Here is a 21,399-nt window from a genome sequence, read left to right as displayed (position 1 = left end):
ATTGGAAACTGGCCACAAGCCACTTATCTCCCTCTTTTCTGAAAGTAAGGGGATAAATATGAATGCATCGGCCCGCATCCAGAGATGGGCACTCACATTGTCTGCATACAACTACGCCATCCGCCACAGGCCAGGCACAGAAAACTGTGCCGATGTTCTGAGTAGGCTGCCATTGCCCACTACGGGGGTGGAAATGGCACAGCTCACAGATTTAGTCATGGCAATGGAAGCATTCGAGAGTGAGCAATTACCCGGTACCGCCCGACAGGTTAGAACCTGGACAAACCAGGACCCCTTACGGTCCTTAGTAAAAAAAACTCTGTACTTCACGGGAGCTGGTCCATTAGAAATGCAGGAAGAGATAAAGTCGTACCAGCGGCACAAAGATGAAATGTCTATACAGGCAGACTGCCTTCTGTGGGGTAATCGGGTAGTGGTACCCAAAAAGGGCAGGGATACATTCATTAGTGATCGCCACAGTACCCACCCAGGCAGTGTAATGATGAAAGCGATAGCCAGATCCCACGTGTGGTGGCCCGGTATCGATGCGGACTTAAGAGTACTGCCTGCACAAATGTAACATGTTCACAGTTAAGCAATGCACCCAGGGAGGCGCCATTAAGTTTATGGTCTTGGTCCTCCAAACCGTGATCTAGGGTCCATGTCGACTACGCAGGCCCGTTCTTGGGTAAAATGTTCCTAATGGTTGTTGATGCGTACTCCAAATGGATTGAATGTCAGATAATGTCGGCAAGCACGTCCGCTGCCACCACTGAAAGCCTGCGGCCATGTTTGCCCGCATGGCCTGCCTGATGTCCTTGTGAGCGACAACGGGCCGTGTTTCACCAGTGCAGAGTTCAAAGAGTTCATGACCCGCAATGGGATCAAACATGTTACATCTGCCCCGTTCAAACCAGCATCCAATGGTCAGGCAGAGAGCGCAGTGCAAACAATCAAGCAGAGCTTGAAGATGGTAACTGAAGGCTCACTGCAGACTCGCCTATCCAGAGTCCTGCTTAGTTACCGCACGAGACCCCACTCGCTCACTGGGATTCCACCCGCTGAACTGCTCATGAAAAGGGCACTTAAGACAAGGCTCTCGTTAGTCCACCCTGATCTACACGAACAGGTAGAGAGCAGGCGACTTCAACAAAGTACATATCATGATAGCGCAAATGTGTCACGCGAAATTGAAATTAATGATCCTGTATTTGTGTTGAACTATGGACTAGGTCCCAAGTGGCTTATCAGCACTGTCGTGGCCAAAGAGTAGGGTGTTTCGGGTCAAACTTTCAAATGGACTGATCTACAGGAAACACTTGGACCAAACCAAACTCAGATTCACAGACTATCCAGAGCAACTCACATTAGACCCTACCTTTTTTGACCCCGCAACACACACACCAGTGACAACCAACACAGCGGTCGACCACGAAGCAGAACTCATCACCAGCAGCAGCCCAGCAGGACTCACCACACCAGGCAGCCCAGCAAGGCCAGCTGCACAGCAGCCAAGCGAGGGCCCAAACGACTCACCAAAACCAGCATTTGCACAGAGACGATCAACCAGGGAAAGGCCGGCCCCAGATCGACTCACCTTGTAAATAGTTACACTATTGACTTTTGGCGGGGGGGTGGTGGCAGGGGAAGAGTGTGTTATTATATATGTAAACTTGTAAATACCTTGTTTAACCACCAGAGGGCTCACCCCCTAGAGTCCCAAGGGATCCCACAATCCCTTGGGAGCACCTGTACTTAAGGAGGCCTCACAGGCTGGAGAGGCACTCTGGAGATCTGTAATAAAAGACCACGGTCACACTTTACTTTGAGCTCACAGTATCTGGTCAGACTCTTTATTCATACATAATAGGGAAATTCTGAAAACTACATATGCTCAGAATGCATGAACTTTATTGTGAAATAAAATAAAATCTGGTCAAAGCCCAAGCTTTTTAGGCAGACTGAGGCCTTTAAGTAAAAATGTCAATAAAAGTACTGAGACAAAAGGCAACTCCATGGATAAATACAATACATTATTTTATATTTTGTTAAAACCTTATTTTGGACTTTAGAAATTTCCATTACTGAGGGGAAAATGGAATTTGTTTCACAAAAGCATTTTGAGTAATTCAATTGATCCATAAACAAAGTCTGATGGTGAACTGTTAGCACGTTGATGCAGTTTCCCCATTATAAATGGTTACATGAGGTTTTTCCATGAGATGCTGACAAATAACTGCTTTATAAAAATAGAACACAGCAAGTAAAAATTATTGTGTACATGAAATGCATGCCATCTACAAGGCTTTCAATATATAGATATTAAAAACAAAGTAAAATCACAGGAAAACAAATTACCAGTGTCGACAATTACAAGATTTAATTTCCGGAACTGATATGTTTTCATTGATGGGACAAATTGGAGGGGTGGGCGCAACTACAACAAAATGAGTTCAATTTCATGTCACATGCACCATGTGGAACTTCTTAGAATATTTCAATTCACTTTATGCTTTCTTTATCTGGTGGGGGGTTGAAGATAACCCAAGGCAGTATCAAAATATACTGGAATATTTAAACATTCAATTGAGTAATAAAACAAATCTCAACTCACGTTTAATGACAAATGCACAAAAAATTCCCAATACACCGGAAGTTACAAATAATACAAGTTACTCGTGAAACCTCAGTATTACATATGGTGGCGGAACCGACCGTGTTAAAGAAGTCTGGGCAAAAACAAGTTAAACATTTGTTTTTCTAAAATTGAAACACACCACACACACGTTACATTTTCACTACAAAAATCACAACCCGTCCCTAGAAAATAGTCAGACTTCGCAAGTGAAAAAAACATTGAAATGAATGGGAAATACTTTTAAGTTGTAATGTAAACTATGGTCTGCACCCATAAAGAATTGACATGTCTCTTGACTTAACTTTGTCTCCAAATTCTAATAACTTTCAAATGTTGCAATCAACAGCGGGCATAAATTTTATTGCATTAAAAAATACTTTTATTGCATTAAAACTTCCGTTGTTGGTACTTTCGTTTTACAAGTTAGACAAACCCAGTAACACGTCACTGTCCAGAAGCGATATTTTGTAAAAGGGGAATGTCCCTTCCAGCGGCAATTTCTGGTATAGTGAACCAAGATGAAAAATTCAACTTCAAAGAATGAGCAGGGAAATGTATAACTGAATAAAACCTTCACAAACTGTCACTCCATGAGGGCCTCGCACCTCGGTTAGGAAAAAATGCTTCTGACATACACGTCTAATCAAAAGTTTATTATTGTTGTGGAAACCTCCGCATTATTATTTTTTTTAAACGATACATCGCTGACTGTCCCTTCACCTGAGCTTACATAAGCGCCAGAGATTTCCTAACCGTAAAAACGACAATAAACTCAAACCAGTTACTTTCAACCAACGGCCACAGCCTCACTCACCCTATTTTGCTGGCCGAACCTTGCGTTAGACCCGACTCATAATTGACACCTCCACTGGCCACTCAGAGCACACGCCTTGTCCCGACGGACGTGTTAATGACCAATGGGATTAGAGAAGCAGGGTTTACGCTACGCCCACTTTTTGAACCGTCGTCATGAGGTTTGGTTGAGAGGACAACATGGTGGGGCTTCTCTTCGGGCCATTCCGTCATTCTGGGAGTTGTAGTCCAAGAGGTCACCCCAGACCTGCGCCCCGGAGTCCGGAACCGAGACAGTTCTAAGTTGTTCAGCACTGTTTGTTGGGAGCGCGAAACAGCCTAAAGTATTTGTCGCCAGTTTTATTAAACCGACATGTTTTTTTTATTGACAATTGAAACCTTTTAGCCTGTCGCTAACTGTTAGTTTGTACATTTTTGGTGACTCCCGTTTTTTTTTGGTTAAATAACAAAATGTACTTCAGAAATTACTGATAAGTTACTTATCTTCAAGGAGAATCTTTATGGCAAGTTCAGACCGTTGATATCGTTCGGTGCCCTGAAGTGAATAAACATCTCGTCCGCAAATTTTAATTGTAAATCGTAACATGTTATTTATCTCTTTCTCTGTTATAAATGTGATTTTATTAGTGTATCAAGTTTCACATTAAATGGAAAGGACTACAAATGTGGAGTGCCTTGCGCTCTGATGTCTTTGCAGTAGCTGTGATTGTTGTGCTCGAAGCACTGGGAGTTGTAGTCTTATTCCCCACATCCCATGCAGCGGGCGCACAGACACGGTGAATTGCGACCTATTGCATTTGGGTTTGTTGCAAGACACCGCGAATTTACAATTTATTTTACATTTATTGCCATTGACAATTCGAATTTAGAATTAGGTTTTGATTAGTGTCAAATTTTTGTTTGGCGATTAGATAAGTTTAAATGAAATTTTTTCATGATGTCCGACAATAACCTCAGTCAAAACCTTTGCAATCCTTATCGCAATATCAATTATATATGCAACTATTGATAACGTTTTAATTAGTACTGAAGTAAACTTGTCATATTACCAAAATTATTTTATTCTTATAGTCTAAAGTTTTGACTGAATCCATTACAATATAATTATCTGATGTTATGCTGTAATTAAACTCATTCATCTAGAAATAACAGAAACATACAAATGTATCACTTTTTTTCACCGGTTAACTTTCGGTGATAATGGCTCTGAGACTTCTGGATTCTAAAGGTGTAAGGGGTTACATTATTTTTGATTTTTGCAAATGCTAGCTTATACATCGATTTTTTTTAATTGGTTGGAGTAAATCTAAGTGTATATTTTATTGTGTTCTGTAATATATTTGTATTGTCAGCTAGTTCTTTATCCGAGCTCCTTGGTACTGTTAAGCTGTTCACGTTCAATGGGAAACTGAGATAATTAATAATGCTAGGTATTGATTTTTTGTTGTTGAAATACAGGCTTATGTTGGCCATCAAAAGGGTTAGTGCAACATTTACTAGATACACCTGCAGAGCAAATTTATCAATCTTGGTATGACTTTATTGTACTTTGTATTTTTGCACAATTAGTTGATTTGGAAATGATGCTACGCATTATGTCCTTTCGGGCTTTGCTTTCGTTCGCTGAGCAACCCTGTTCGAAACTTAAAGGAAGAACTTTGATCACGGAACTTTTTGATCTAATTTTTTAAAGAGTGTGTTATTATTAAAGACTTCCTCCCTACCCCATCCCAATCTACATTATTCAGTTGGATCGATTATTGCAGTTTGCAGAAGCAGTACCTGTATGACAAAGAAAATAATACATTATCGCTGAATGATGACTAGAAAGTTAGGGTCGCAACAGGAATGTTCTTTTTAAAAATAAAACAAACGAAACGACATAGAACAGATAAAGTGAGGCAAAATAAGGCAGACGAAACACAAAACAGAAAAGCAATGACAAAGAGTACACACTAAGGGGGGAAAAAAGTTACATGAAGCCGAGAATAATCAAAATAAACTGTGTGAATATACTGAGTGGAACCAGGGAAAGAAAAGAGAAATTCAGAAATCCGGGTAAGCAAGGAGGCAAGAAGAAAAAACGCTGCAACAGATGATGCCGAAATTCTGCACGTACAGCAAAGTCGACAGATTGTCTCGAAAAGGATGGGGAAAACTACATAAAGCAGAAAAAGATCAAGTCGAGAATCAAAAGGAAGAAAAAAAAGTCAACAGTTCCAAGTAAAAAGCGGAACGCTTAGAAGAGAATAAAAGTAAAAAGGGACGAAGATCTTTATATATAGTGAAGTGGAGATGAAGAGAAAGGAAATACCAAAGGGTAAAAACAAAAAGACTCCGTAGAATAACAAAGAAAACCAGGAACGCGAAAGGAAATCAAAAAGAGTACACAGTATAAAACAATAGATCGTGGCAAAGAAAGAGTAAATAAATGTAGCAGAAGACCGAGGAGTTATATACTTTTAACAAGAAACAATTTCTGAATGGGAAATTTTAAACAATAAACAAAATTTAAGCAATAGAAGGAAGAATAAATAGCAGGATGATGCATTTTTTAAGCAAATGCAAAAGACGTATAAACAAACTACATCTCAAAAAAAGGAAAGGTTGAATCGATGAAGCGGAAAAAGGAAAAAATAAGGAAAAATTAGAGAATACATAGCTTCATAATTAATAAATGAAAAGAGCGAACGAGAGAGGGAAGGCGAAGAGTAGAGTGGAAGGCAAAGACGAGGAGCGGGAGAAGAAGCGAAGAGTGAGGACTACAATTCCCAGGTGCCAGTGTGAGGGCAGTGCGGCTGCGCAGTAGGCTGTCAGGGGTTGCACTGGTATATTGCTGTCCCGGCGAGTGAGTTCTGAAATTGACACACACACACATACACACTGAGCCAAGCGGCAGCAACCGAGCAGCAGCGACGCAACATTCCTCCTCTGATCGGACTCGGGATAGGGATCCCTCTGTGCATGTAATCAACACCATCCTCCAACAGCAGACTTCATTCACACACTCCGTATTCCAGACTTCCACTCCACAGCCCTCACATACTGAAGGAGAGTTTTGCCAAAAGAAATAAACCTTGTATTTTCGCGTGTATATGTTCTATTATAAAAAGTGAAAGCATCCTTGGGAATTAAAGTAAGTACAGAAATGCAGAATGTGTCTGTGATGTGTTGTCTCCAACTTTGTCCGGAAGTCATTGTTTACATGCTTCACGGTCTGTCTGTGTCGGTGCGTGCACCTTGCAATTAAAAAACATAGTAAAAATAGTTAGTCCAGACAGTTTGCGTTCATTGCTTGCATTACAACGTAACGCCTCATCTATTTAATACCTTATTTATAATACTGAACTGAATGTGCGAATTGTATTCATAGTCACTTATATAATGTGCATCTATATAGTAATATCGGTGCTATTGTTAATTCCATATGGCATAACTGCTTAGCTTTTCGTGCTGTTACCTATTTTATTTCTTGATGTTTGCTGTTAAGTGTCATTAAATTAGCTGTTTAATTGGCCTCAGTTTTAAAGTTGCAATGAATTATCTGGCACTGGATGTTATTAATCTTGATAGTTGTAACAAAAGTAGCAACTAGGTTTTTTGGTGTCTTGATGTCTGACGACTAGAAAAGTATGAGATGATTTAGTGCCGGTCCATTTCGATTTTTGGCTGGAGTCCTGCTTTCTCTCCTTTTTACCAGCCCTGTCATTCGTTATTAGTTACTATTGATCGCTTTGCAAAGTGATAACTGAACTAAAATTAATGTCAATTCTACCGCATAAATCAATACCGTTAAGTTATTTTAATCTTTATTTTTTACTAGATGGCAAATTAAAAATCCAAAAGGTAAATATATTTGTCTGAAAAAGAAAACCGTAAAAAACTACTACTTTTATTTTTGGTAAGCAGGACTTTGGGAGGAAAATAATGCTTAATCAGTAGCCGCCTCCTGTGATTTCGGAGCAATAAATGCATTTTTGATCACGGGACTGTAGAGGTTCTGTTATTTGGGGTCAGTCTTTAAGCCCGTGACACTTTGACACCAGAGTGTATTAAGTATAGATTTTCATAATTACTGTGGTCAAATAGTACCTAATCTATACAAGCGTCAGAATGCCTGTAATGGGGTATATATGTGTGTGTTTCATATATATATATATGAGGGAGAAAGAGTGTGTGTATGTGAATATTTATTTTTGTTCTCTTTATTAATACAGGGTCTATCAAGCTGTGGTGGTAATGATGTCACCCTGCTCTTTATAAAGCCAGCCTTGCCTGCATTTGAGAAGGTCATTATATAATTCTGGTACCAGGGAGCAAAGAGTTTCCAATGGACTTGCACAGAACAGCTTTCAAGATGGAGAATTCTTCCTACCTCCCTAATCCCCTTGCATCTCCAGCTTTGATGGTCCTTGCCTCTACAGCAGAGGCTAGCCGAGATGCCACAATCTCTTGCCAACAGCCTAGACCCTTTGGAGTACCTGTCTCCGTGGACAAAGATGTCCACATTCCCTTCACCAATGGTTCCTATACCTTTGCCTCGATGTACCATCGTCAGGGCGGGGTGCCAGGGGCCTTCCCAAACCGGGATTTTCCCCCTCAGCTTTTGCACCTGCATCATCAATTTGCACCTCCAAACCTGGACTGTACCCCCATCAGCATGCTGAACCACAGTGGTGTTGGGGCATTCCGACCTTTTGCCTCCGCCGAAGACAGAGACAGTTACCAGTCTGCCTTTACACCTGCCAAAAGACTAAAGAACTGCCATGAAACCGAATCCTCTCATCTGAGGTTTTCGGACTCTGAGGGCAAGGAGTATGAGTTCACAACCCAGCTCCCATCCAGTTCCCCCAGCTCACTGAAGCTAGATGACACTGGAAAAAAGGTCTTTGCTGTGTCAGGTCTCATCTCCGACCGAGAAAACTCTGCAAGCCCTGAAGAAAGTCGAAATGAGAGATGTAAGTGTTTGTTCTTGTTTTAACTCTTTGGGCCCTTTTTATTTTTCAAATTGAAGTTTTCAGCATGTACCTGGAACTTACGACAACCATTTAAAAAAAAAAGACTTAATTGCCAGTATTTCACTATATTTAGAAAGTTTTGAATAAGGTTTCGTATTTTAGTATGTTAACTGTGCTTGATAAGTTAACTTTGTATCTGAAATAAAATGTTATTGAATATTAAGTACATGTCTATTGTTAATTTAAAATTCAAGCCACTTAAACTTTCAGAATAGTTACTACTTTTTCTTAGAAATCAGAAGCTGAAATATGTGGGCAACCTCTACAGTCAATGTTCTTGTCGATCTGTCACTTTTTATCTTGTGTGCTCTAATTTCAGTTGCGGACATATGTCCTTCAGGATGCAGATATTTGTTTGCTAGAGAGTGTAGTTTTTAGTGGCCGAGAGTTTAAAATAAAATGAAGTAAAACAGAGCTTTATCTTCCAATGATTAAAATCCTCCAAAAGAATTAAGTGATGATCATGTCTTTTGTGTACAGTTGATGCTTTAAATATTCTTTTAAAGAAAGATTTGTTATCACTGACATTTCTCACCCCCCCCCCAACCGAATAACTCCTGGGGAAAAAAAGACCCTATAACTGAGGAAGCCAATTCCCTGCATCTGTATTGTGATGTTTGTTGAGTTAAATTGCAATTCCAGAAGTTTGTGGGGGCTCATCAGCGGTCTGAGAAGAAACGTGGTGCTTGGAGGATGAGGTGATAATGGGTGATAAGTTAACAAGCCTCAGCTGTGGGAAGCTACTGACTTTTGTTACTGTTTGTTTTGGTTGAAGAAAGAGTAAGAGGCGGCAAGGGAAATGAGAAAAAGTGAGAATAATAAAAGTGAAACAGACAGGCAGAAAGTGAAAGCAAAGCGAAGTGAGTGATAAACAATAGAATTAAAAGGATATTGGAGAAATGAATGAAAATAGAAAAATATGAATAAAGATGATTTTAAAAGCTTAGACAGTAGAAAGTAATTCAGAAGGGCTACATTATGGTAAAGAATGAGTGATTAATCTGCGCTCGTTGAGTCAGAATCCAGGCCCCTATCTTCCTTCCTGAGCAGTTAACAAAAAAACCCTTAAAACAACAAAACATGGATGTCTTTGCTTCCTTCCTGACAGGACCAACCTGGTTGCTTTTCTTCTTCATAAATTTCTTTTGATTTATTGAGCAAACAAATTGGAGCAAGGGTGATTGGGATGGCAAATGATAGGGGAAGTAGCGCAGATTGAAACCCATGGTAATATTCTTTTCTCTCACTGCAAGTAAACTTTAGAAAGGGTGTTCTTATAATCATATGGCCATTGGGGTGTTTTGCAGTACTTAACCAGATGTGAAAAGGCTGATCTTTTCAGTTCTCCCCACTGGTTTTCAACTGGCATTCCTTTCACATTTCTTTAAGTGCTTCCCTCCCCTCTTTTCCTCTACCCTCTTCTTATGGTAATGATAGCCACTAATATGGAAAAATCGAGAGGAAGAAGGCAGTAGTGGCTCGGCTTTGAGCACTTGCTGAGAGCTGGTATTATACAGCCTCAGTCTTTAAGCCTGTGGTGTAGCGAAAAGGATTTGAGGGTTGTTGGAATGAATATTGAGGTGCGAAGGAGATAAGAGAAAGGACAATTGGCCTTTAACACTGTGCCATTTGTTATAAGGCTGAGGTGTGAGTTGACACAGTGGAAAAAAAACGACTTCACCCTATGCTGTGTATTAAATTGCATGCAGCTGACTTAAAGATGTCTTTTAAGCAGATAAATATGCATTGGCAGCTTTATATGATTGTAAATAAGAATGCTCAGGAAAAAAATGATGGTGGAGGAAATTGTTGAAATAGCCCTCAAATAGTTTGGTTTCATCCAAGATAAGTACATTATTTTAAAGCTGATTTTATAGATGCTGACTTGCTTGACATCTGCAAAGTGTATCGAGCCAAATACACACCCAAAGTATTTGTTTCGTATCAAAGCAACATTAAACTTGTGCGATATTCCAAGCCATCTGTTTTGTTTTAAGAATTCTTTTTATCTCTCAACCAAAATGAGAGGTTAAACATGTCTATTTTGTGGATGATGACAAAAACAAATGCATTAAAAATTATAAACCTGATATGTTACAAATAACTTTGCTAAAACTTGTATCACTGATTTGCAGGAAAATTCAAGTGGCAATTGAAATTACATTAAATTTAACCAGACAGTCCTTTATTATTATCTATTTTTTTCAGGGAGGAGTTAATAATATCTGCATTATAAATTTAGATTTTAAGAATGGCCATACCATACAAGAATGCTTAATGTGGATCATTTATCGACCATCTTTAAAAAATTGTATTTGATTTTTAAAAATTGACAGTAATGTGACATTTCTTCAACTATATTTGTTATTAAAATTGTTAATTATGTCAGTTAAACAATCTATACATTTATAGGTTTATCTATTGCACTGTCTATGTAATACTATTTATTACTATAGCTACTTTTAGTTAACACTGATTACATTGTACTACTGTGTAGGATAAATGGTTGATTTACAAAGTGGAGTTTCATTACGAAGGCTGTAGCCTGAAATATTGCAGCTAAATGGTAATATGTATGGAATTTTTTGGGGCTGCCAGAGGCTTAGTACGCAGATCTGTCACTTTCCCTGAGCAACAACCCTGACGACCTCTATTCAAAGTGCCATCGATTTCCTTTCTTTTTTTCCTCCCAAAAAATCTGTTACAAGACTGCTGCCAAGGGAGTACCTGCTCATTCGCAGCATAACGCTTCTCTTTTAAATACCGCTCCTCAAAAATAAAAGTGAACCAATACAAACTTTGAAAATGTTTCTTCAAATAAAAACAATTCTGTATATATGGTGAAGCCATGCAGATTTCCCGTTCCCATGTCTTTTAAAGAAGCCTGGTTTAAAGGAGTTTATTTATTAAGCTAAATACGCTGCTTTATGATTGACAAAGTGTTCCAAGACAAACGCTCCGAGTCAGAATTTCCATTTGTTAAAAACAGTTTGTATTGTGTGTGATTCAGGGCTTGAGCAACTGTTTCAAAGAGAAGAGAAGCTCGTGGCTGCCAACATATAGCCAATTTCCTGTTTCGTTTAGATTTTTTTTTAAATTTTTATAGTTTAGCAAAATATTTGTCTTTAATATTTAAGTACAGCTGAGAAAATCACAAAAGGACAAAGAAAATAGTCAACAAATGATTAAAAAGGGAAAATATCCCTGACTGAAGAAGAGAAGGTTTTGAATAAATAAAGCTACAACTAAAAAAGAACAATTAAAAACAAATTGTGGAGAAATTAGAAAAACCTGAAGTTATTTGTTTTGACCTAATGACTTGGCTTGAGATTTTATTTGACCTTTCACACAATCATACACATTTAACTTGTTACTTTCTCTGCAACATAGAAGAAAAACTTTGTGTACTCTTGTACATAATGAATGGCTCTTGAATACAGACTCAGCACCATGTGAACAAGTCCAACATTTGTTTAACTAAAAGTTGGGAGGCAGGCATTTCAGGAATTGTTTCGTTTCTGAGCGATCAGTGATCATTGTTGGAGCATACGGTGGTGGCGGCGGGAGGGGTGGGGGCGACAGATATCTTCTCAAACCCATAGTCTGTGTAAAGCTATGCGTGTAAAGTCTTGGCTTTGGGATAAAAACAAACGGCTCCTCAGATGCTGACAATCAATGGCAATGTTGCTTGCACTACATTTTGTTAGTCCCTGTGCAGTGTTGTTTCATCTTTTTACCTTCTTTCTTTATTTTTCATTTCAAAGCGTTCTGTTCACAGTTAGTGGCCCAATTTAAAATTTTGTTGTAGAATTCATGGCAAAGTGGGGCGTCTATCTTGTCTAGTCCATGTTTTATTTGCAAATGCCTCATTTCTCTGTAGGGGTACTATCTCTGTCTGGCAAAACATCTTTATTCTCATCAATTACTACTCATTTGCCCTCTGTCTACATTTGTGCAATGTGTCTGGTCTACAGAGGCTGAAGGGGAGCTTGATGTTCAGCCAGTAAACCCACCAGGGAGATTCGGTCGGTATCCTCAGCTCTCTCCGACAGCATGATAGCGCATACAATGAAGCAGACTACTGTCAGAAAGCAAGCTAGCATTACACCACACAGTTGTAATCACTTTTGCCACTCAAATCCAAATAATGTTCATCGTCAGAATGTTTTTTTTTACAAATTTCACATTGATTTTCCATTGTTAAAAGCTCCTGAATAGTTGGAGCATCTATTTTGTGTTTTTCAAATGACAGCCACTATTATTGTTGTCGTAAGCACTTTTTTGACTGTAATATGATGAGTTTTTTTTATTTAGAAAAACATGAAAGAATTAAATAATATTTATTATTTATGAATGAAGTAAGCTTAATATATTTGCTGCAAATAATGGATAAATCATTTTACCATTTTTATGTTGAAAACACTCAATTGCATAATATATTTTGACACCATGAAGGAGAAAATATTAAAATGGAAAATGAAAGTGGGCTAAAAATCTCTTTGGGTGAAGGATATCTCAGCATAGTTTTCAACTGTTGCTCCATAAGGGAAAGACATGGTGCTAAATTGGCATTATTCAAACAATAAAAGTGGGAAAATATCTTTTGCCATTCTTTTCCATAAAAAACAATTTGTTGCTTTTGCCGCCATTATAGATTTTCACACAAATGTTCAATCACTGGTTGGCACAAAATTCATTTTTCTATATTAAGAAAAGGTAAGTTATTACAGCTTTTTAAAAAATTGAACACGGATTTCTAAGCTAATAATTGACCCTTTAAATATTATAAATCTTTTCTAAGCAAAATAATCTTTCAGTTATCGTAGAGTAAATATTACGTAGATAAATAAAACGGAGGAAGAGGAACATACCAAACCTGACCAGTTAATGGCTAGGTGGAAGAAAAATCATGCTTACAGTGTTAATGAGAGTTCATCAATAAACTGAAAAATGTTTATCTTGGCCTTTAAGAGGAACAAACTGAAGAATGAGTACTGTAAGCTTTTAAGGGTTAATAAATTTAACGTGTATGTTTTCAAAAGCCACAGATCTTTGCAACAGGTTTGCCTGTTGCTTGCCAGTTAGTTTTTTTTTAATTCAGCAAGTATCTTGTCCTTTTTTTGTGAAAAATGGGTAGCAGCTGCTCTGGTGGGCTGTGTATCGTGAGTATAATTCAGTGTCTCGATTGTGTGTCTCTCTGCTTGTGTGCGAGAGGGAGAGAAAGAGCCATCCCTTTGTTTCCTTTGTGAGAGCCAGGTGACAGAGCCAGTGTTGAGAGGGCAGAAAAATAGCAACCGGCAGTTCTCTGGCAGCCGAGATCAAAGAAGAAGGCAGGAGGTCTTTTCAAATTGGGGGCCCTGGTGTTGAAGCTATAATCACAGCTTACAGCCAGCCAGTTTCTGAAAGATACTAGCCTGGAAAAGAAAAAAAACTTTCCAGGAGCTAAGATAGTTAATTAAAACCAGCAAACAGGTGCCCTAACAGCAGCAGTGAATCAAATCATAAAGTTTTACAATGGAACGGTTTCTTTAAAGGTACTGGCAGAAAAAAAAAGAGCAAAGAATTGGCTTCACCTAGTATGTGGCACATGCCATTTACAAGCTCACAGGCTTTTGGGAAGAATATAAACACTTACAGTTTGTTCGCAGAGTCTTGCAGATTTAATATATTAAAATGTCCCTTTCGCTTCTGCTGCAAGTCAAGCAGCTGTTTTAGTTTATTCAAAAAAAAAGGCCGTGGTTAATGCAAAATCAGCAGTGGCGCAAGGCTTATAAGAAAAAGATCAATCATGGAGTGGGGTGATAAATTAGACACATCAGCGAAAGAGAACACCTTAAATCGAGCTGGCTTAGTGACGGGGGAATGCGTGTTGAAGGATGGTGGCTGCTTGTGTTTTTCAATAAATAGAAACATCACATTGAATGGAGCAAAGCAGCCATTTGAGTTTAGAATGTGGTAAATCTCTTCGTACCCAAGTTTTAATAGTATTTTACACAATTTCATCATCGCAATGTACGAAGAATTAATAACTGAAAATGCCAATAGTATTTTTGCTACTTGACCAAAAGTAAAAGTCCTTCCATTTATTAAAAAAAGGTTAAATCTTTTAATTGAGGCAAGTATTTTTTAGTTTCCTGAAATAATTTTAGAAATTATATGTTGGGCTTTGTCCCCCTCGTACTTTAAATTTGATTTGGAGCATATGAATTAATGAGGGAGTTTTTTTTTAAAAATTGATAGTATTCTTGTTGATAATTATGTAAAGTGCAAATTTAAAAGTAATTAGACCAAGGACAACAGGTCACTGAGTTGTTAATCACACAAGAAACCCAGTGAATTCACCCCAGCTAAAATGCACTCATCCATTTCCCTCAGGAAGACAGCTCATCATTTACATTTCTGATAGACAAGATTTTCAGTCCTCTTCAGCCCAACTGTGGAACAAGCACAAGAAAAGTTGGCATCCATATTAACCAGGCTGTCTGTTCACCCCCCAAACAGATTGCCATTTGGAGTATTGATTGAGATAGTGAGGGCGTCTGAGAGAGATATGGGGGTGGGGGGAGAAATAAAAACTAGATATTTTATAAAGCAAAAATAACTCTCTTCTATGTTTATGCCTCATTGCAGTCAATGAAATAAAATGAAAGGTTCCTCCATTACAGTATAGGCTGAGTCACTTAACATCTTTTTCAAGAAATTAAGGAAACAATGAATAGCTCACTTATTTTTAAATTAATTTTTGTGCTCAAATAGCTAAGCAAATAATTTCTTGGTTTTGTCCTACAGCCTTTATAGTTCTAATTATTGAACTGCCCTTATGACCAGGAATTAATTTCTGTGTGGCCTAAAGTATTTTAAAAATTTATTTTCATAACAATTTTAAATAGAGGAGAAAAAAGCAGTAGAGGGAAGGTGATAAGAGGTTACCAGTCTCTGATATTAATCCCAATAGTTGTGTTCTTGTCAAATTAATGGATCACGTTTTCTTGGTTACCTCCCTGTGATAAATTAATTGTAATGATGACTGGATTTATTATGAGGTCTGTGCTGTTGCTTGTAATCTGTGCGACAGTTTTAGGTGGGTTTTTTTCTGTTTCTTTTTCTTTGTTTCATTTAAAGTGTCCTGTAATTACAAGGGTGTTAGCATATGCGGGGAGGGTGATATGATTTATCCTGCACAGACAGCCATGACACAGCTGTTTGGAAGATAAAATAGTACAACCGTGTAGCTACAAAATGCTCTCCTTATTATACCTCATTAAAAGCAGGCTGCGATAAGTCAGCCAGGCAATGAATAAAATCTATTGCCTATGTAGAAAACAGATATCTAAGTACCTTCAGAGCTTTGTGTGTGTGAGTATGTGTGTGTGTGTGTGTTTATGCCATGATAATAGCTTGGAGGGGAAAAATTATGTCTTGTTTTTTTTCTTTTCCCCTCTGCCTGTGAGTGAAGGCAGATAGCATAGAGTGGTTCTCAGTAATTAGTAAATCTTTCAGGACTGGCAGAAAAGAATATTTGATTTCAAGGATTGGTCTAAGTACTGTCATGATGTGTCAATTTGACCTTTAGTTATCTGACTACCTTAAAATCATAGTCTCCTTATTCCCCTCTCATTATTATTAATAGACCAAATTTGCATCTGGAACATCAGAAAAGTTCTTTAGCTCTGATTGAATTTTGTGTCATGGTTTTATTTTGATTATTTTTCTGTTTGAATATTACAATAATCGAACTTGGAAGGTAGAGGTACCTAATTTGCTCATTTCAAAACTATGTGAAACTCGTGTGAATTTGTTAGATAGGATCACTGGGGCTTTAAGAATCTGAAAATCCTTCACGTGTTATTTTAACATTTTAGGTTCTGATTTTTCAATCCAGTGTTGTTTGTATCTGCTAACTGTAAATGGTGGCTTTGGAATTATTACCTAACTAGGTTATTATGACATTGTGGGATGATTTTGCCATGCATGGGTTACTAGCATTCTTGTTAATACACATCAGAGCAATTCCTTTCCAGCCATGGTATGGCAAGTTGGCATTTATTTGTGTAAGTATATACAGAATGAATATGGATACAAAACGTGACCATCTATGAGCATAGGACATAGGTAATTTTTACATGATTTTAATACAAGGGAAGAATCACCTCTTCTTACTGCACTTGGAAAATTAGCATTTTTTCTAAAAGGCTACTCAATGAATAAGAACATTCAGTGTGAGTAAAAACTGCATAGAATAAATAGGAACGCATAAAGTAAATTAGGAAATTCATGTGCACAAAGCTACTCAGCATGAATAAGGATGTAGAGAGCAAATGAGGATATTTGGAGTGGATAAGAATGAGAAAGGAGTAAAGATGCTCAGCATAAATAAAGATGCATAGATTGGATAAGGAGATGGAGTGAATAAGAAAGTATAGAGTAAGCATGCGCACAGTGAATAAAGATGTATGGGGTCATGATATGGATAGTGACTAAGGCTGTGTGAAGTAAGGGTGGGCACATAAAATTACATAGAAGTAACAAAATGGAAACAGGCCATTCGGCCCAATCAGTCTGTGTCGGTATTTACCCTCCCACGAGCAAGTAGTTCTAATCACATTTACTCACCTTGTTCCCACATCCCTTTTCGTTCATCCATCCATCTAACCTAATCTTAAATGTTGACATAGTTTCTGCCTTAACCACTAACCCTGGAAGTGAATTCCACAGCCTCACAACTCCCTGTGTAAAGACATTTTTCCTGCCCTTTGTTCTTAATCTTGTATCTATGGCCTTTCGTGGTTGACCCCTCAACGACTGGAAGCAATGTAGTTCTACCTACCCTGTCACATACTTTCATAATTTTAAGCCCCGTAATCTGCATTGCTGTATTGAAAAAAGACCACATTTTTCAAATCTTTCTTCGTATTTGTATTTCCTCATACCAGGCAACATCCTTGTGAATCTGCATTGTACCCGCAGGCTAAAGCCTCAATATCCTTTCTATAGTATGAAGCCCAGTACCATACACAGTAATCTAATTAATATCCTATTAAGGTTTCAAATAGGCTATCATTACCTCTTGGCTTTTTTATTCTAGAATTACATTAGCTTTTTTTAAATTCCCTGATCATCCCGAGATGCTGCCTTTAATGTCATGTGAACCTGTTCCCCCAAAGTCCATCCGCTCTTCTACAGCAGTGAGCCTACTTCCATTCAGAGTATAATTACTACTGTTATTTTTTTTTTAAATCAAACTGCATCACCTCACTCTTACTGACATTGAATTCCACCTGGCACATTTTAGCCCATTCTTCTAGCTTATCATTATCCCTTTGTAACTTCATTTAGTCTTCTAAAGAATTAACCATTATCTCCTATTTTGGTATCTCCTGCAAGTTTTAATACCACTCTTTTTTAGGCCTTTCTCCAAATTATTGATATACCTAGTGAACAAATGTAGCCCCAGAACTGAACCTTGTGGGACACTACTGACTTCCAACCATTCTGAAAAACAGTGGCTAAGGAAGTATGAAATAAGGATGTGCACAATGAATAAAGATGTGTAGCGTAAGAATGCACACCGTGACTAAGGCTCTGTGGTGTAGAGAATAAGGGAGAACATGATGTTTAAGGGTTTTTTGAATAAGGGTACACACAATAAATTACAATATTTGGCATATTAGAGCGCCGGTTGAATATGGAGATATGTATGCTCAGTGAATAATAATGTATGGAGTATAGGTGTGTATAGTGACTAAGGACATACAAGGGCTGATTTTCTTCTCTGTAACATGTAACATCTGGGGGATGTTAAGTTCCCATGTGCTATGGAGAAGACAAAATAGAGACTAGATGCATCAGATCTTTACTCCCTTTATATTGCCCTGGATTATCCAGCATTTCTAGGGTAATGAGGCAGGCAGGGGCACCCTCAACTTTCCCATCTCTGTTTCCTGAAGACATGTCAATGGAGCACCTAGACACAGGGGCAGTGGGGATTGCACTCTGAACCTCCTCAGATCACAGTAGCTAAGGCTGGTGACCAGGGCTGCAGCCTACAAGCCTCTCTTGCATGCAGCTGCACTTCTGCTTCTGCCCCCATTTCCCAGCACAAGGTCTTGCTAAAGGCAACCAAAATGGGGTATGGAGAAGCCTTGACAAGCACTATATTCTTGATGTGCACTGTGCCTGAAAGGAGAATGCAAAATTGACCCTATTGAGTTGCAGTGTGCACAATAACTAAGGCTGCGGGGAGTAAAGTTACACACAGTGACTAAGGATGTGCCTATACAATAGTGTGAAAAATAAATGAGGATCTCACTTCCAGTACTGCTGAAACCCTAATATGCTTTTGTTACCTCCAGACTTCAACTTTTCTATTGCCCTCCTTACTGGCTTCCCAAATGTCAGCCTCTTACAAGTGCAGCTTGTCCAAAATTCTATAGACTATTTCCTGTCTCACATTAAATTACACTCGCTCATCACTAATGACCTCGCTGACTTTCATTGGTTGCTTGTCTCCCTATGCGTTGAATTCAAATCTTTTTATTATCTACAAATCCTTCAAATGGTGTTACCCCGACCTTACCACTGCACCCTGATTCAGCCCTTCAGTGCTCCAACTCTGGTGTCCTGTGCACCCTCTCCTCTCTTTGTTCTGCAACCTCTAACCATCTAGGCCTATTTGCTGGAAATCCTCTGACTTCCTGTCTCTCTCCCCACCATTAAGAATCCATTTAAAACCTATCTATTTGATCAGACCTTTGGTCACCTCGTAACTCGTCCACTAGTGCTTAGTCATTTTTGTCCTACATGAAGCATTTTGGCATGTTTTCTATATTAGCGCTATATAAATGCAAGTTGGTGATGTATAGATTAAGAGTGTGCACAGTGGCTGAGGTTTTTTAAATCTTTTTTGCCTCTCCTAGGAGATCACATGGTTTGGGGTGGGGCGGAGTGTATATATTGTAATACACAAGGTATCGCAATTGTGTGGGACAGGCTCGATGGAGTCTTTACTTGTCCGTCATTGTTCGTATGATGTATTGAGTGAGGTTGTACGCAATAAATGAGGATGACGGAGCAAAGAAGTACTGAATGAATAACAATGGATGGTATGAGATTGCGCACAGGGATTGAGGATGTATAGAGTATGGGTGTGCACGGTGATTGAGGAATTTTAAATTAATAAGGCACAATGTAAATAATGGTTCACAAGATTTTTATAAAGCAGATCTTATCTCATTTCAAATGACAAGCTCCCTTTTTTATACAAAAGTTGTGAAGACCCAACAATGAAACTTAAATTTAAAACATATATTGTGTTTTGATATTATGACAATCAAACAAAAAATAGTTTTAATATAACATAAACGTCTGTTAAACTCTGTTCCTATCTATGAAGTAATTCCATAATTATATATTTTTTTAAACTTGTTTTATTTAATACAATTTAAAGCTACTTGCAAATGAATGTGTTCTGCTATGTCTTTTGCAGATTATTTATTCAACATCACAATCTGACTTTTTTCAAATTGCAAAATGACCTTGTTATACATCACCGCCGAGCATTGGGAACAGATATTAGAAAATCTAAGTGACACGAGCAGTGACGAAGGGCCTTGCAGGGTTAAACTGATCAACCTTGGGTTTGGTGAATCACAGGAATAACGAGAACAAATCAAGTATTGACTGTTTGCGCAAATTCACCTTTGTTCAGTAGATTAGCGTACTGGAGTCTAGTAAGTAATGAGTGTTCCTGTTTCCAAATAAATACAGCTTTTCTGGGTAGCTGGTTGACTGTGTGCACTCTCTGAGATTGATAATTTGATGAAATTAAAACTTAATCAAGCATAGTTGCGTTCTACCTTTGAATAATTTAATAGTCAACCGCTCCCTAAGAACTGTAGCCCAGCAATATAGACAAGACTGATGTTGATTCAGCTGATCATTTTGAACCTTTACTCCATCAAGTACTACTGCCTTAGTTTAGAATTTTTTTTTAAAAAGCTTTTAAAATGTTTTCAACAAGGTTTCTCATTCAGAAAAAGGTTTAGAGATGAGATTTAAATAGACAAAACACATTTTTTCCAAGGAGCTGCATGAAGTTTCATTGAATACACCCTCTGTAGTTGGAATTAATCTGCAGTGGCGTTCAAACCTTTGTCCCTAGCTGTAAGTCTGTGGTTTTATTAACTCTGTTTGGAGAGTGTCAAAAGAGTTTTAAAGACATTCCACTGAATTTAAATTAGCTTTAACACCACAAGTCGTACAGTAGCAACATTACAATGCACTGTGGCACTAAATATGATAGGGACGTTTAGCAACACTCCTCTAAATTTAAAATTAACCTTCAACAAAAAGTGAAAGAAAATTAAAGGTAAAGTTTAAAACCTGCCCATATTCTCCTTTTCCAATTGGTATTGGTAAATATGTTTAGTGTCTGTATCGATGTTCTGAACATTCTGTTCTGCTTGTGTCTATGACAGAATAAACTGCAGAAGTTTAGCACTTTGAATACTAAGTACTGCATTTTCGTGGGCACTTACATTTTCAATGTATTCTATTAAATGCAAGAACATGTAAATAAGCTTTTTAAGAAGTCACACTTTTGCATCTCCAGGCATGATTTTAGCATGCCGCATGGTTATATAAACAGCATTATCTTAAAATAAGCCATTTACATTTACTGGATGCTTTAAGTCGATTTATAATCCCTTACATTTTAACAAGGAGATACAATAAATCCTATGTTTGCTACATCGTTAGCCCTTTAGAGTATATTGCTTTCTTCATAAGTAGCCAAAGAAAAAACATCAAGGTTTTATCGATCAGTATTCACAAGTACTGATTTAATTTTGATGTTTGAATTAGTTTGTTTCCTAACTTCTTTCAATTTTTGTAAGATCAGCCCATTGAAATCAGAAAAAAAATGTTGAATGT

General features: G+C 38.0%; 2 protein-coding genes across 16 annotated transcripts in view; one reads left to right on the top strand and one right to left on the bottom strand.

Moving 5' to 3' along the window:
• LOC139268074 (ERI1 exoribonuclease 3-like) overlaps positions 1-3,478 on the bottom strand; it is a 535,481-nt gene extending 532,003 nt beyond the window's left edge. For 4 of the 8 annotated variants that reach the window (XM_070886065.1, XM_070886072.1, XM_070886073.1 and 1 more), the window contains exon 1: positions 3,453-3,478. The gene's annotated coding sequence lies outside the window, so the exon portion shown is untranslated. The other 4 variants (XM_070886068.1, XM_070886069.1, XM_070886066.1 and 1 more) reach the window with 4 other exon arrangements.
• Positions 3,479-3,660: 182 nt separating this feature from the next.
• Positions 3,661-21,399, top strand: part of rnf220a (ring finger protein 220a) — a 511,280-nt gene continuing 493,541 nt past the window's right edge. For 7 of the 8 annotated variants that reach the window (XM_070886789.1, XM_070886786.1, XM_070886788.1 and 4 more), the window contains exons 1-2: positions 6,302-6,587; positions 7,669-8,409. In XM_070886789.1, coding sequence (XP_070742890.1) covers positions 7,782-8,409 — 628 coding nt within the window. In that variant the 5' untranslated portion in view covers positions 6,302-6,587; positions 7,669-7,781. Of the gene's footprint in view, positions 3,775-6,301; positions 6,588-7,668; positions 8,410-21,399 lie in introns of those variants that run through there. The other variant, XM_070886783.1, reaches the window with a different exon arrangement.

This window comes from Pristiophorus japonicus, chromosome 8 (genome assembly GCF_044704955.1).
Source record: "Pristiophorus japonicus isolate sPriJap1 chromosome 8, sPriJap1.hap1, whole genome shotgun sequence".
NCBI classification, from domain to species: domain Eukaryota; kingdom Metazoa; phylum Chordata; class Chondrichthyes; family Pristiophoridae; genus Pristiophorus; species Pristiophorus japonicus.
The sequence above is the reverse complement of the archived record's forward strand: the minus strand, read 5'-3'. Positions and strand labels throughout refer to the sequence as shown.